Here is a 17687-nt window from a genome sequence, read left to right as displayed (position 1 = left end):
GTCTTGTTCCTGTTTCAAAATTTACTTCTCTTTAGCGCCGAAATATCGATGCCGAAACCAGGGACAACATGCGTCTATCGGGATACTGACATGCAGCCTCACTTAATAATATTAACGCAATCAACAAAGTTTCACACTCTTTACAACCGTGTGAACCCATTCTTAAGCGCTATGTTACTGCTCTATGCATAGTCGATGTCACGTTGTGTATTTTGTAACCTCGAGTTCAACATGCACTAGTTAAAAATCAGTCGCTTGGTGACGGGAGTATGCGCTAAACATGCGGTGCTCGATTTTTATGGTTGAATGAAATTCTGGAATTGTCCATTGTTTAAAATATTATTGGGGTTTTCAACCCTGAGCATGTGCCCCAAGTCGTTTTGTGTTCTAGTAAAAAAAATCAATCTATAAAATTATTCAATTCTTAGATCGTTGTTAAAGTTTTTGATATTTAGCATTGATTTTTTTGACTCTTCAGTGTCTGCTAGAAGTGAATTTTTGGTGGAAATATGATAACGCCGTATTTATTTGAAGCTCACTGGTTTCTTGGCATGTAAAACTAAAACTTTTTCGTTCCCTTGTAAGCTTACGCTGTATTGTGTTTTCAATTATGCTAGAATTTCGAACATTTGCCCAAGGTAAATTCTTGTTCGGGTGACAGTGAGAGCAACTATAATAGCATTAAGCACACAACAGGCGTCAACGGGACGATCATGCAGATTTATAACGCATAAACGATTTTTTATCGTTCTACTTTGCGTAATTTTTTTTATCGTTACGAATTCTTAGACGTAATTAGACAAACAGGTATGCGTATCATGCATAGGGCTTGACGTTCAACCGATTTTTTCTGAAAGTGTTTTTTACGCAAATCACAGTCTAGCACGCTGCTAGTTTAGAACATATTAACAATTATCAAATCAATAAGCGCTATTAACCGTTGAAAAAATTGGGATCGATCGATCGGATTAAGCTGGCGTTAGTTTTGATGTTTAACACAGTCTAGCACGGTGCTAGTTGAGAATACATGGACAATTTTTGAATCGCCAAACGCTCATTTTCACGGAAAAGAATTGAATGGAGAAATCGGGATGAGCGAGCATTAGTTTTGATGTGCAGAACACTCTAGCACGATGCTAGTTCGACATACATCAGTATTAAGTGATTTCAATCAAGGTTCACAATCGTCGAAAAATCTAGATTGATGCCGAGCCCCGCACATGCTCATCGCTATTATTATTACCTGTACTATCATTGCCATTTTAATTTCATCGTGAGTGCCGAGGACGATGATAGTCGTAATAATAATGATATAGAAGAGAAATCATAGATGTTCAGTTAGCAACACGCAACACATTATTTAAGCATCCTACAACAACATTCCTCTCACCTGCATTATTCGATTTGAAATATTCTCACAGCGATAAATTAATGTTCGTCACTTTCTGTCACTCTACGTCACTCACTCTAGAACTTTTTTTTTTCTTTCGTTCCGTTTATTTTCTTTTTTCTTTTTCACTTTTTCTTATCAACCTCGAAAGAGACGACAAAGTGATCCTTTATGGGAGATGTGTTTGTATTTTGTTCTACTTTATGACTCACTTCATTTCATTTCATTTGGTTTTTCTTTTTTTTGTCGGTTTTTTTGTAAAGCGTAAAGCCTGCGCAAGATTCAACGTGAACAAAGCTTTGCAACTTAATACAATGTGTGTAATATAGCTCTGTAAAAAAAAGATTATAGAATATTTCATAACCATACATAGTTAAATATAATTATCAATGATAGTAGTGGAGAGCTCTATTATCGTGGATATGAATTCGTGTTATTTGTTTTTTCTAAATACGTATAGAGTCCAACGAATATAGTGGAAAGTGTTGGAAATTTTTACAAGAGAGAAAGTTGTTTTTCGAGTTTTCAAATTCGATATCACTGGTTCTTTTTTTTTTTTCTTTCTTTTTTTTGTTCGTGTGTATGGTTATATGAGTGTTATCTTTGATACATAGAGATATTCTACAGATCAGCAACAACAGCATCAGCAACAACAGCAGGAGGGGTGAACAGCGACAGCATCAACAGCAGCAAAACCTCTACCTAAAATTATTTTTATCAGCTCAATCATTAAATTTTTGTAATGCAGTATAGGTACAGAGTGGTAGTTGTGAATGGTTGGTAGGAATCAGGCTGCGGGTAGACATAAGTGTCACATAGAGGAGAATGCGATATGCTACTATATGTATTACATACCGTTTAATAGTTTTACATTATCCATATATTGAAATTCCACATGTACGGTTTCAAGAAAAGCAGTTATTTGTAACAATGATTTTATTCTTACGATTTTTAAACAAGAAGGATTTCCAACGTGTAACGATCGTCAATTATTTAAATGTTATTGTACCAGCACCAGAAGTTCAGAAACGAAATGTTGCGAGTTTGTTTTGGCAAACCAGTGAATTATTATCGGAACACTTAGGTTGCGTTAGAATTAAAAATACGTTACAAAAATGGATCGATGTTTAACAAGATAAGAATCTACAAAAAGCTGTACATACATGGTGGGAGGAACTAGTAAGAGGGACACAATGACATGGTATAAAGAATTCATACATACACAGAGGAAGAATGACACAGAGAGTGAAAGAGAGAAATCATGAGGAGAAAAAGCTTCACCAAATGAAGGGGAGGAAAAGAATAACACATAAGCCACGTACATGGATAAGAAGTATACGGATTAGTGGATTGATGGGTCGTCGGTGCTTATCGATAAGGGAGGAAAATAAATATAAATAAACAAGTTTCTGTATTTTTTATCCGTTCTTCAGAAGCACAACAAGACTCGGCAGAGTTTCGCGCCCGCAGCTTCGGGCAGCGGCGATGATTCCTCATTTACTTCAACTTCATGATTATTATTTTCTTAGTTACAAACATCATTTTTTTTTTTTTTTTTTTAATTTGTTTTCTCCATTTTGCAAATCATCTGAAGATTCTACGAGGTTGCAATACGGAGAGAACAGAATGATTGGTATCGTCGCCGTCATCGTTATTAACTTTTTTTCTTTTGCTACCGAAATTTTTCAGCTCTGCTTTTATTCAATCATTTGTTTACCACCGAATGCGTATTTTTTCACTGATTTATTATGGAAATTGTTATTGGTTGTAATTATGTTTGTTTAAATCTCTTCACGATGTTGATTCATTCTTTCTTCCTTCTCTCCTGCAGTGTTTGATAGGGTATAAGTATTTTTTTTTTTTTTTTTTTTTTTACGGGAGGGTCTGATTTCAATTTATTTTTTTTCTGATTCTCCTGGTTGATGTTTGTTTCTCACAAAAAGCATATATATATATATATCCATAAATATATATATATATATTTATCTACTGGATACAAAAAACAGGTGGAAAAAAGTAAGTGGATACAAAAAGGACCGCCCTTCAAAACTAGTGCTTGGCTTAGTCTGTTTTCCCCCAGCCCATCACTCTGTTAAACCCATCGTCGTACATTTATATGTATATAATAATAATATTACACACGATGACCTGTACAACAAATTTTTTGTTCTTTTCCAAGTTAATTATTTTCAAATGTAAAATTTCATAATCAAATATATCGAATGTATTATGTGAGTTTTTTTTTTTTTATTGAATATCAAGATTCGAGGATCTATCTCGAGGATTGAATCATGCGGTGTATAAAACAAGAAGCTTTTATGATACGAGACGGGCTCGAGGGGATTGACTCCGGTTGTTGGGGTGGGGGGAGCGTGGATGGTTAATTAATAAAAGCACAAAATACGTCTTCGCACCACTGGCCGCGTGTGTCGCAAGCAAAAGCTCGAACAAGACCCTCTCATTTCCGTTTTCTTGGTTTCTTTTCTTCTTATCATACTGTGTGTAATAGCGGCAACAATGATTACCAACAACGAAATGAAAATATCTCATGAAACAAAACAGGAATAGGTAGTCTCGTAGGAAAGAAATGATAACAGTAAGAAAAAAAAAAAAAAAAAAAACAAAGGAATATGTGAAATCATACGCATCTACAGATTCAAAAAGAAGTGGATGGTTGGGGAAGAGAAATGCAAAGAGGGTTATGCCAAGTTACCGGCGTAAGGAGGAGTGGGGATGAAGGAATACGCGGAGGGTTCGCCGCTACAAGATCGGCGCGAGAGAAATGAGAAAAATCAATCCTTGGTCGATTTCTTTCCTTGTTTCGTTATTTATTTAATTTTTGAGTGATCTTTTTTTTTCGAACGGACAACGGGAAAGGACAAAGAAGGAACAGAACGAAAATCGGTAGAAATAAAGGGAAAGAAAAAAAAAAAAAAAAAACAACAACAACAACAAGCTACGTGAAATTCGATATACCAATTAGAAGTTGAAAAAAATACCAAGCACTGTTTCCTGCAAACGCGCATCTACGTATGCATATATTAGAAAATATCACGTAAGTAGGTAATATAGGCGTGATTATATATTATAGGTTTTAATACGGGAAATATCGATGGTTCTTAAAATCGACGGGGAGAATTCGATCGGGATGAAGATATAGATAATAGATAGGGGGGGGAGGGGGGGGGGGATGGCATTGGGTGAATACGAATGAACTGATTTTTCTTACATCGATCAATTATTCTCTTCAAGATATATTGTGTAAAATCACAAATATATTTGTGTTATGTATACGTATGTATATGTATATACATGTATGTATATATACATATATAATAGAGTTACAATAATAGAGGTTAATTTGTAATATGCTTCCTTTTCGTAATTGCGGAGAAATTTAAAATTCGGGAGGAGAACGAAAACAATGCGGGATGGAAGAAAAATATATGAAAATAGGGGAAAACAGAGGAGGGAATTATTACCATAGTATATAAGATACAATCTATAGGAATTGTATGATTGGAGACATATTGAGATATATGTATGGATAGATATATATATTTATATATATATATATATGTATATATAACGTAATATATATATATATATATATATATATATATATATATATATATATATATATACGTATATAAATATGAAATAAGATCATGAAGCATTAATAAAACAAATATTCATGCATTTATCAAGCATTATTATTACAAATACTGGCTGACTGACTGAATGATTGACTGACTCTGACTCCTTGACAATTAAAGACCCAGCCCACCGACCGAATATGCAGACGCAATACAGTTTCCATAGTTGTCTTCCTTAACTATTCGGTACCTTTGTTTCTTTCATTTTTTTTTTTTTTTCTTTTTATCTTAAATCTCTTAGTTTTTAATCTTAATTCCAAGCGATCTACATAATTACTATTAATCGACGTAACATTACACTCAGTTCCTAATTACTTGGTTGGATTTTTTCTCCTTTTTCTTGTCGTCTTTTGAATGCGTGTTTTTTTTTCATTTTTGTGCTTTCTTTTAATCTGCAATCTTGACCAGTTTTTCTTCTTCTTACTTTCGATTTCACGATCCGCACGCGTTCCATCGAACGTGGAAATTTTTTTTTACAATACAATATACGCCGAGGCGCCCGCGCCTCCTCCCAAAGCATCGATCTTATCAACGATGGAAGAAAAAATGATTCAAAAAACCACAAGAAAAAAAAAAAACAAATTCTGATACACATTTCAGATTCTTTGTCTATGAATGCGGACACAGATGCATTTTATAATTAATAATAAATTAACGAATTATTTCTTTGTTTACGTGTGTCTGTGTGTTTTTATGTGTACTTCGCGAAGTTTCATGTTTTGTCTTCGTGTTATGTTTAGGTCAAAATCGCGCTTTGCATCTGCAGATTCCACGGAGCCAGAAGTAGGTATATAGCGTATCGATATATAGGCAATAATAATAATAATAATAATAATAATAATAATAATAATAATAATAAATGTATAATAACAACAGAAATTAATTTACGCGCGAAGAATTATCAGTGACGATACAAGTACACGATGATAATAATAATAATAATAATAATAATAATAATAATAATAATAATAATAAACACTACCTACGTAGGTGTTATGCATGTAGGTATAGGTTGGTATAAGTTTATGTAGTGGTAGTGGTAGTGGTAGTAGTAGTAGTAGTAGTAGCAGTAGCAGTAGCAGTAACAGTAGTAATTGAAAAATTTTTTCGGTTCTCATTTTTGGTGTACAAAATTTTTTTTAACATGTATCTCGTCAGTAGTTTGGTAGGTAGGTGGATAATTTTTTTTTTTTTTTTTTTGCCGCTTTTTCACAGGGCTTTCTTCTCTATCATATTTTTTCGTTGCACTTTTTTGCTCTCCTCGTTTCTCTTCCGATCGACTAAATCCGCAATTCACGTATAATATAAATATGTACCCTAATATATCCCTATCTATCTACGTGTATTATCGTTTCGCGATTACATATACATATATATATATATATATACATATATATATATATATATATATATATATCTTATTAAACTCTTATACCATAAATATGTGTATATAATCATTAAAAAGTATGTTTAGTTTTAGTTTCAATACAAATAATGTAATAGGTGTTTGCGCACGCGTGCTTTTCTACTACTGTTTCTATTTTCGCTCTACCCTTCCTCCTTCAACATCTCATTCTATCTCGTACTAAATTATATGTAGTGTTTGCGCGCGTGTGTGTGTGTGTGTGTGTGGTGTGTGTAAACTTCGGTGCAATTTAAAGGCACTTGGTTTTTTATTTATTTTTTTGTTTTCTGACTTTTTCATTTTGCGCTTTAATTTTCTCCCCCTCCCCATCGAAGTTGCATATTTTTAATTTTTCCTGCATTTGCTTTACAGATTGTTTTCAGATTCAGTAAGAAGGCAAGGCATGAAAAAAACAACTCGAATGCAGAATTTCGGCAGAACATTATTTCACGATTGATTTCTTCTGTTTCCTTGCACAAATTTTGAGAATTCTAATCACCGACAAGAATACACTTATATACATACATACATACATATATATATATATATATATAGTGAATTGCTAAAGACTGCATGATCCGTCGTCTAATGCGCATGCGCTAGAATTCGAGTTATCATCGTTGACTACAATTGTCAGTGAACAAAGGTGAAAATTTTTGAGATTATGTTTATGACGCTTGGCCGCCCTAGGACACAACCGCTATCGAATTTTTATCTGTATATGTATGTATATAGGGTATTCATCGAATGAATTAGAAAATAGAGAAAGAAACCTCGATGTGTGGAAACTGTTGCATGTAATTGCAATTTCGTGATTTTCCTCTTTTTTCAGAGTTGTCAAGTCATTTTTGTAATTATTTACTTTACTTTACAAACACCTATAAAATACGGATCGGGATATTCGGGACAATCAGACATACATGTATAATATCTAAAGTCCGAAATAGAGCCAGGAAGTTACGAAAGAGAAGAACTAAAAAAAATGAACCACGAGGAAAAATGAAAATAAAAATAAAATAATGCGACAGCATAATCGCGTATTCTCTGTACAGCTACAGTCTAATAGTTAGTTATACGTGTTCGCGTGTTCGAATACTCGGTATTATACATACACACATAGGAGGAATATAATAACGTTATATATAATATATCACCTATCTATGTTTACGACAGTATAATGATAATAATTACAACGTAGTATTTATAATACTAGTAGTACGTGCAGCAGCCTCTGGTTGAACAACGAGAGTCTACTCATTTGTATTTGTAAATAAGACTAATCAATTATTGATGTACATTTATATTTATATATAATTCCGTTTTTTTTTTTTTTTTTTTTATGTATTTATTTTCCCCCCTTACGAACCGCTTCGTTATGTGAGATTGAAAATTGATTAACGATTTGTCGATTCGTCACTTTGTTTTTGACATTTTTTGCGTTTTTTTTTCTTCTCGGTTGACAGCGTAGGAAGAAAAAAAAAAAAAAAATCGGTAGCAGTTAAATGAAATCAATAATATAACAATTGTTCGAAAATTCCGCTATACGTTGTCCCGCGCGATAAATCGAGATTCCGAAATAGATCAGAACAAGAGAAAAATTGATACACGATAATAATTACAAATAAATAATTTGGAAGACTATGTGCGTGTCTGTGCGGTTTTTAATTTTTTCTCATCACTTTTCTGCGGCTGTTATTTTAATCATCGCGATCTCCTCATATGTATAATAATTATGCTTGTACTTTCAACGAAATTATTAAATATATACCTATGCTTACGATATATAAAAAGCTATGGTAAAAGCCAGAGTCAAATTGATTTTAAATCTTGTCAAGGATCGTTGATTTGTTCTTATTTTTCAAATCGGTTTTTTTTTTTTTTTTTTTTTTTTTTTTTTCAACCAGCGATTTCGTTTCGTTTTCTTTATCGGTAAAAATTTTTTTGTTCGTGCGTTTAAAAAGGTGCCGTGACGGCGGCGGAGAGGCGGCGGGGGTGGGGGCGGGGAGGGGGTGTTGGTTAAACACTGGATTTCATACATACATACATATACGTATATACATATATGTATATATTGTAGCTATCTACCTCCTAGCCTACCGACTACTCAGTAATACGAACCTTTACGTGTCACCTGTTTGTGTATAATATGCGCGTGTTTATTTCTTGTTTCATTGCTCGTTTGCTGCTTTCTCTTACGTACTTTGTTAACTTTTTGTGCCGGTATGCAATTTGCGCGTATACATGGTGTATTGTTGAAATTCATTTTTTGCCTAATTTTTTTTTTTTTTTTTTTTGCAATTCGATCTGTTGAAACAGTTGTTTCTTAAATCTTTCTATAGGTCATTTCGGTTTTCTTCGATGAAGTTCCATCATATATCTAGATGATATTCTTAAACGATTTATAATAATAATAATAATAATAATAATAATAATAATAATAAAATTGTTGTTACACACTATATAAAATACATTTTACGATTATCACTATGTAGAGTTATCATAATATTATATATATACATGTGTATATGTGTGTTCTGTGTGTGTGTGTATATATATATATATATATGTGTATGTTTTTTTTAAATTTTTTTCGCTGTATGTCGTGTGAATGTGTTCACGAAAAAATGGCGTGACACGGTACGTGGAGTTGGGAGGTAGCAAATGAGCAGATAGTGCATGTTCACACATTGTATTTCATGTGAGAAAACCTTTCTTTTTTTTTTTTTTTTTTTTTTAAGCAAATCAAATTCTATATTTTTTCACTCTTCATTCCCGCTCCAACTCGTGTCAGGTTTTTACGAGACCCAATTTTTCCACTCAGCTTCATTGAATTCTTGTTGATAAGAAGGACAAAAATTTATACTTGCGTGATTTTGAATCATGTTTTCACTGTTTCGTCGTCAACGAACTTTACCGTCTTCCGCGCAAGGGTAAGGAAAAATTTGGAAATGCAGACGAGCGCTTTTAATATTTTCATCCCGTCACTGTCTCGATTATTCGAATTCAAATTTAAATTTAATTCTTTTGTACGGCAGAAAATCGCGCCCCACTCGACATCGAATCACGATCAAAAAGTAAACACAAAACATCGTGGAAAAATTGTACTTTTCTTACTACTACCTCCATATAATACGTATATATTATATGTACATACACACACATGTGTGTGTGTGTGTGTTATATATTAAATATAGTTATAGCATTGTAGGTATATTTCAACGCATTTTTTTTTTCCTCTCTGTATTTTCATATACCATAAAGCGTTTATATGTATGTATACGCATCTCACCCGAATTGAATCTTGGACTTAAATTTTTATAGGGTAAATAGATACGTTAGTTGAGGATATACGGAGGATTAATAATAATAATAATAATAATAATAATAATAGAATAATGATATTAATAGTTACTAATAAACCTTTCAATAATATATGTATACATATATATTCGTGTATTTACATAGTACGCTTTTTCGTTAATGATCGGTGAAGATAATTATTCTTTTAGAATATTGTTTTCAGTTTTTTTTTTTTTTGTTTTTTTTTTTGTTTTTTTCCCTCAATTTTCTATTTTTCGATTTTTTTCTCTCTCTTCATTTTCTCCGTTTCCTTTATCCTTCGGATCCATTTTCGCGCTCGTTCTTTACTAACCGGTATATGTGTATTCGTATGTATACATATATCTCCCTATATATTATGTACCTAATTATGAAAGGGACGGTGGAGGGTAGAGGGAGGGCAAGGTTATCTAGGAAACATATTTTTCACTGTATAGCTCTGCTTATACTGGGAACTTTGACAATTATCGGCGCGATAATAATAATATTAATAATAACAATGATAACAATAATATTGATAACAGTAATATGATAACTAGAATTAAAAATTAAGAATTTATCACGTAAAGAAGATGAGAAAGGGGGGGGGGGGGGGGGGGTGGGGGGTTAAAATATGAGATAAAAATGTGACAATTGCAGAGTCTGGACAACGGGTAAGAAAAGAACAAAACTAAAAGATAGAAACTGAACAACATTTTTTTTTCTGACCAAATATGAACTACACTCTAACAAAGAAATTACAAGGAAAAAAGAAACAAACAAACTAGAAACAATTACAAAACTAATTCGTTTCATATTAATCTAATAATGGTATATAATAAATAGTGGCGGTAAAATCTGCGGCTTATCATTCAACCGTGAATAAAATTTGGAGAGTTTTTATTAAAAAGAATTATCGACCTTTGAGGTCCGTCCGTTTAATACAATAAAATCAATAATAATCATTAAAATAATAACAATATAACGTAAGGTGAGAACAGCGAATGAAATTATTTGTACACGAAAAAGATGAAAGGTGATTTGCCAGAAACGTTGCTTATTAAATTGTAGGAGACAAAGAGTCTTGATAGGATATCGAGTCAACGATCAAGTTTAAAAGCACGTTGCGCCATTGGCGGCTTTGGCGTGCGAAATTTTCTGCAAAACTGAACAACGTGAGTTGGCGAACGAATAAAAACTGGAATGGAGCGATAAAAATTGTCTGTAATACAGCAAAAAACGAGATAATAAAAAAGAAAAATTATCGATATTAATGGTAATAACACAATATCCTTTACGATAAAATCACTAGCTACATGTAACCAACTAACTAACTAACTAAATAACTAACTAACTAACTAGCTTACTTAATCAAACCAAAACAATAACTACGAACTAGCATAATCGCCGACTACTAAACCGCAATTATTGTATAACCGCGCGTTTATACATTGTGTATATATTTTGTGCCTGCATAAGATAGGACATCAAGTTGGGTTATGTGAGGCATGGTTTTTCTTTACTCTACGATATATGTACGTATGCACGTGTATATAGTTACGACGAATTTAATATGAAAACGTCACACGGTATCTAGGGAAAAAAAAAAAGAAAATTAAATGAAATATTAATGATGATAATAGTGATTATTACCCAAACGAATAAGCTCAATATTTTACATAAATTGTTTTTTTTTTTTTTTTTTTTTTGTCTTTCATCTTTCTATATTCCTCATTCACTGTATAATTTATATACAAGAGACTACGATTACTATTATCAATTCATATATAGGACCGGGTTTAAGGTTTGGTTAGGTTTTTTTCTTCTTTTTCTTTTCCCTCTTCTGGTTTTCTCTCATTTTTCTTTAATATATATATATATATATATATATATATTATATTTATATATATATAACATATATATATGTATATATATAGGCATGTATTTATTATATAAGGCACTGTTCACCGACAATGTCTGACTAGAAGATGAAACTCAACGTCTCTCTTTCTATCTTTTTTTTTTTACGATTTTTCTTTTCTTTTCTCATTTAATCTGATACATACGTCAACCGTATCCAAGTGTCTGTGACTGCTACAATGGCTTCGGTATTTTGGATTTGATATTTGATATCACCCCTCTCACAAAAAAGCAAACAAATATTAGCAAAAAAAAAAAAAAACAGACGAATTCACGACTCAATCCAACGAGGTGGAGGGAGAGGGGCGGGACTTTAACCGACAGATATACAGAATCGCGACCGATAGCTCACAATAGAAAAAAAAAAAATAAAATAAATACACGAAAATCATGTGCCAACTTTCGAACTTGAATACTCGGTTCTAATTTTTATCTATGTACAAATTACAAATAACTAATACACGTTAAAAAGCCAATTAAAGTCGCGCGACTGTTTAAAAAATAAGAGTAGGATGTTTTCCCCTTGTCGATCGTCGAAACACCTTGACTAATCCAGGTCCGTCACCACCCTGAATACAGGCAGTTTTATGGTTCGAAAGGGTCTCGGGTAAGATTCAGAGTCTGCGCAACGTCGAACAACGACACAGCGCCATTCAAATATCTCGCCTTACCGTCTCTGAGCCACAAAACAACAATCGAATCACCCTTGTTCAAATTTACGTAGTTTTCATTTTCTTATACGGTTGAGTGATAACCTGAACACCGGTATTGGCCGAGCTGAGAGCAACCTGCGGCTGTGCGACGATGGTGGCGGCGTTGCCAGATGCTAGCTGTGCTTGGAGCCCAGTGGCGCCACCCTGCGGAACGCCCGAGACGCCGGGGATTCCAGGCGGCAACATGGCGGCGTAGGGATGCCCCTGGTGCGTGGCGGCGGCAGCGGCGGCGGCGGCGGCGGCGTAAGGATTTCCCTGCATGCCCTGAATGCTGCCTAGCGGCACGGTTTGCATGTACGAAGTGGGCAGCATCTGGTGGTGCGGCCGCATAAGCGAGTAAGGATTTATCGGCTGAGGCTGTGGAGGTGGCCGCGGGTAGTGGAAGAGGCCCGCCGATAACGGCGATGCCGCGAGAGCTCCCGGAATGCCGGCGAGGCCCTGAAGGCCCAGGCCAGGCTGAGGGGGGCGGGGCGTCGCGGGGGGAGCCGAAATCGAAGGCGGCGGCATCGCGAGGGCCTGTTTGTTCAGTGCTACGCCGGTGTAGTTGAGGGCCGTGAGGGGATTTATGCCGTACGATGCCTGCGAGGCGGAGAGCTTTACGGCCTTGGCGTAGTTCTTCTGAGCTACCTCCTTCGCCAGCGCTGCCGGGTCCATCGCGAGGCTCTGAACCGCGTTGAAGTTGTTCAGGGCGTTGATGTTAGCCATCGTGTAGTGGGCCTGCATGTTCGCGTGCATGCTAGCCGCCATTGACGACATGCTTGCCAGGGACGTGCACATGCTCGGGTTGCTCATCAGCGAGGCGATCGACGTCATAGCCGCCGGGGACATCGAGGGGGGCAGGTGGTGCTGGTGGTGGGGGGTCTGATGGTGTGAGTGAGGGTGGGAGTGGGAGTGGGGGTGATGGTGATTCAATTCGGGCGAGGTACGCGGCCGGATTACGGCGCCCTCGGCGCCTTCGCTGCCCTGCTTGTCGACCCCGCCGACGCTCAGGCCCCCCGGGGGCGGGGGCGGCGGGTTCGCGGGATCGACCAGGACACCGTTCGTGTTTTCGCTCGCGAGGCTCGAGGCCTGGGCTGCGGGGCCGGCGGAACCAGCGGAACCGGAACCGGAACCCGAACCAGCGGTGTGAAGTTGGTGGTTGGCAACGGCGGCGGCGACGGCGGCTGATTGGTGGTGATGATGGTTGTTGTTGTTGTTGTTGTTGTTAATGTTACCCGGGTTCGAGGCATTGGTGTTATTGTTATTACTACCACTATTACTATTCATAAGATTACTATTATTATTTGAGGTTTGAGATGATTGTAGCGTTGTCGTTACAATCGAGGGTGGTGGTGGGTGATGGTGGTTTGTTGGTGTTACTCCAGCGTACTCACATGAGACGGGGACGAATGGCTGCTGTAGCTGCATCAGCTGCTGGTAGGTCGTCGCCGCTCCCGAGGGCTGGTACACAGGCATGCCCGACTTGTCGCCGGCTGGACGTTTGTACGGTACCATTCCGGGGAAGGCCTGGAAGAATATTTTCACGGAACGGAAAACGGAAAAAAAAAAAAAAAAAAAAAAAAATCGCAAGTTGAACAACGTCAATATAAACCTTTTTGTCGTCGTTATATTATCGTAACGCGTCGAACATTTGCAAAGATACAAAACATCAAGTACGCGTGACAATGTATTCATAGATATGACGAATTGTCAAGTTCGATTTCGACGTTGTCGCGTATACCTCCAAATCGTCGTATATACCGAAGTCCACGTGTCTCAAATGCGAAAAAAATGCTCAACAACCCCGTTCTATACGCAATTCTGAACAAAAAAACACGAATACATTTTCATTTGACGAAGAAATAAAGAAATGGCATGAATTCGACAGATTTAGTATTACGATTTCGTAGAATCCTTTATTTCTGTTCCAAATGAAAATGGATTCGAGTGTTTCTGTTCAGGATTGCGTACAGAACGGGGTTGCTGAGGTTTTTTCCGCGTTTGAGACACGCGGACTACGATATTTGGTGATATCTACGTCAACGTCGAAATCGACCAGGGCACCTTCTAAGGTTTTGAATTCGAAGTTTTGTTTCAGTTTTTAAGAATTTTGCTACTTTCTTTTTATTTCATAGATTATTTTAATTGTTTGGAGTGAATTTGGATCCTTTGATTCTTTTTGGCTGTTGTTTCGTTGGTGATTTGAACTTGGATTTTTTTGCATCAATTTCTAGATGTTCGTTATTTCGTTTTTTTTTGGGACGTTTTTCATTCACATTTCTAAAAGGGTTTTTCTTTTTGCACTTACAAAATTCTCGTAGTAGAATGACCCGACTGATTTCATGTCCATCTGTAACAAAGACACGAATGTGTTCAAGTTTTTGTTCGATGATAATTGATTTTTATGAATAATGATAATATTACTTACAATGTATTTAATATATAACAAATAGAAATAATAAAAAACTATTATTTGATGGTGTTGTTCTTTTGTTTTCACTATATAACAACGATAGAGCAACAGTGATAAGAATAACAGCAATAACAGTAATTCTGTGCTGTTCAAGAAATACTATTTCCAGGAATTCAAAGGCAATGATTGTATGGCTATCGTTATTGTTGTGGTTAAGATCATCATCATCATCGCAATATAATAATAATAATAATAATAATAATAATAATAATAATAATAATAATAATATACATAGATAAAAAATATAAATTATTATTACATATAATATATAATTGTGCCGATGACGCATGATAAATTAGGAATTGGATTAGTCCCACTCGAAAATGATTGCATTTTATACATACTAAGAGATTTTGTATGTAATACGAAATTATCCACGTATACATGTATGGTTAATAACAAATATACTGTCATATACTTTTCGTCTTTTTTTACTTTTCAGTCGTTCTTTTCCCCATCCCGAATATCTTTTGAGAGAAGAAGAAAATTTTCTCTGTTTCTCACCCGAATATAAGTGGGTATATATGTACAATGTGTATACGTATAAATAATCCACGGGATGGATACCGGTAATTATTTGGAACGAAAAAGAGCGACGTACTTTCAGCGCAGTGAAATAAATACTGGTTGTTTTTCCGTCGTTTTTTTTTTTTTAAATTACACTTCAGTCAAAAATTTAATCTACGTATTCATTTCTGGCATCCTTTTGTTATTTCGCTTTTGTTTTCTTCTTCGATTTACGATAATTGCGAATTTTTGTATTGTTTCATTTCGAATCAACATACATATATGCATATAAATTTATTTTCTGGTGTTAAAGATATACAATGACAAAATAAAATCAGAGCCTTGCCGATGTTTTTCCGACGATTGAATGATTGTTGTTATCATCATTACAGCTGTCTCGTTTACTATACCGTATTCTCACAGCGGTACGGTAAATTTTTTTATTTTTGTTTTTTGATCTTGCGCGCGCGGCTTTATAGATACCTACTTAAGAAGAAAGCATGGGAAAGTATATAGGCGATGCATATAGGAATTGCAAGATTCAAGTTGTGATTTAAACCAAGAATAGTAGAACGAATCGCGGATCATTTTTAAGAGTATCTACACGTGTTTTTTTTTTTTTTTTTTTTTTACATTTTTAATTGTTGATTTGAAATTTCGTCACGTAACATGGGAGATGTAGTAAAACGATGGAAGTAAAGATCGAAAAATAGAGAGCGAAAAAGACAAGGCTAAGGAATTACGCCACCTTTACACGAAATTAATTTTACTGCACGTAAACAGCGGTTTGAGGCAAAGAAAAAAAGTGCAAAAGAAGAAAACGTTGTCTTAGTAAGAAGAAAGATTAATAAAAATAAAAACACAACAATGTGCAAAACAGGGCAAAGCGATGAAAGAAATTGTTTTCTTTCACTATCAAGTTACCTGAGTTTAATTATACTATATTTATAATATATAAGAGGTGAAACGAAAGAGGAGGATTATAAGCAGCAGCGACGACATTTTGCCACAAGCTTCAAAGCTGCAGGGATTACACATTTATTGTAATAATTATATAAGCCAATTGGGATATTCTGATAATTAATTATGCATTGCGTATCAATTTTTGTAAGTGTTCTCAAATCCTTGCTATTTGTATAAGCCTTGAGGAAATTTGGAGTGCTCTTTTTTCTTTCTTTTCCATTTTACTCGAAGTTTACAACACGTGCGAATTTTTTCCTTCGTACACATACGTAGGTAGGTATATATAAATATTTTTTCGTGAGCGTGTGTTTTGTACATAAGCGGTCTACTGCGATGCGTTTCAACGTGGTTAGTCATTTCTCATATCTTCCTGAATTCAGACGAAAGTTAATAAATTGTTCGAACCCAAAACGGTTGAATTCGTTTCTCTTTTTTTTCTCATTTTGTCGTTCAGACTGCATATTTAGATGAACGTGACACGAAGAGCAGAAAAAATATATACGATAATTAAACATGACAATAATCTTCGTGAATCCGGATTTACAGAGGTACATAATTAGGACTCACATCCACCGTGTAACGTTACATAGTCAGAACGGGGGAATGGCTAGCTTTTCGACCATAGAAGAACCCTGGGACAAATTTTTTACTAAGTTCATATGGACATAACCATATAAGTATATAAACCCATCTCGAAAATATTCGCGTAAAAGCCACAACATGCATCATCGGCGCAAGCTTATTAATTATTATCACGTCATACGTGGTGTACAGGTACGTATGTGTGCATCACTACTGAGGGTATACATGTACGTACGTGGAAAAGAGATAGTGTTGAGTAGTAAAAACAGTTTTGCATTGAAGATGCAAATTGTATCTTCCATGCGTGTGTGTGTGTGTTTTTTTTTAATACAAAACTTCAATTCTCTTGGAATGTTTTTTTTTTATTATTCAACTATTCTCATCATTTTCATGTAGAAAGAAGATTTTGTGAGCACGAGAACTATACACGTATATGTACTTTGTTTATCACAATGAATTCGAGGGTAGATTATAATGATGTGAAAGATGTAAGAATTCTCAGATACATGCTGCTGGTCAAGTTCAATTTTTGCTGTGATCGAATTTAGTGAAAATTTTTACACATTTCTCATAATGATTATTCTAATTAGAAATTGAAAAATTTTTAACGAGAAGGTAAGAAATTTCACAGCTCAAATTGCACGATGGAAAAAACCAGCATTAATTTTTATGAAAAATTAGAGTTACCTAGAGGTGTATACAGTGTGAGCAATCTTTGTGTGTGTGTGTGTGTGTGTGTGTGTTTGCGTGTGTAGAAGTAATGTAAATATATATATAAATA

At 35.1% G+C, this 17687-nt stretch overlaps 1 protein-coding gene across 15 annotated transcripts in view; it reads right to left on the bottom strand.

Moving 5' to 3' along the window:
* LOC124183312 (protein muscleblind) overlaps positions 1–17687 on the bottom strand; it is a 157172-nt gene that overhangs the window by 20487 nt on the left and 118998 nt on the right. For 13 of the 15 annotated variants that reach the window (XM_046571646.1, XM_046571647.1, XM_046571648.1 and 10 more), the window contains 3 exons: positions 14690–14731; positions 13776–13908; positions 1599–2092 (listed from right to left, as the gene is read on the bottom strand). In XM_046571646.1, coding sequence (XP_046427602.1) covers positions 2034–2092; positions 13776–13908; positions 14690–14731 — 234 coding nt within the window. In that variant the 3' untranslated portion in view covers positions 1599–2033. Of the gene's footprint in view, positions 1–1598; positions 2093–13775; positions 13909–14689; positions 14732–17687 lie in introns of those variants that run through there. The other 2 variants (XR_006870959.1, XR_006870960.1) reach the window with 1 other exon arrangement.

The sequence above is a fragment of the Neodiprion fabricii genome, chromosome 5, assembly GCF_021155785.1.
Source record: "Neodiprion fabricii isolate iyNeoFabr1 chromosome 5, iyNeoFabr1.1, whole genome shotgun sequence".
Classification (NCBI taxonomy): domain Eukaryota; kingdom Metazoa; phylum Arthropoda; class Insecta; order Hymenoptera; family Diprionidae; genus Neodiprion; species Neodiprion fabricii.
The sequence above is the reverse complement of the archived record's forward strand: the minus strand, read 5'-3'. Positions and strand labels throughout refer to the sequence as shown.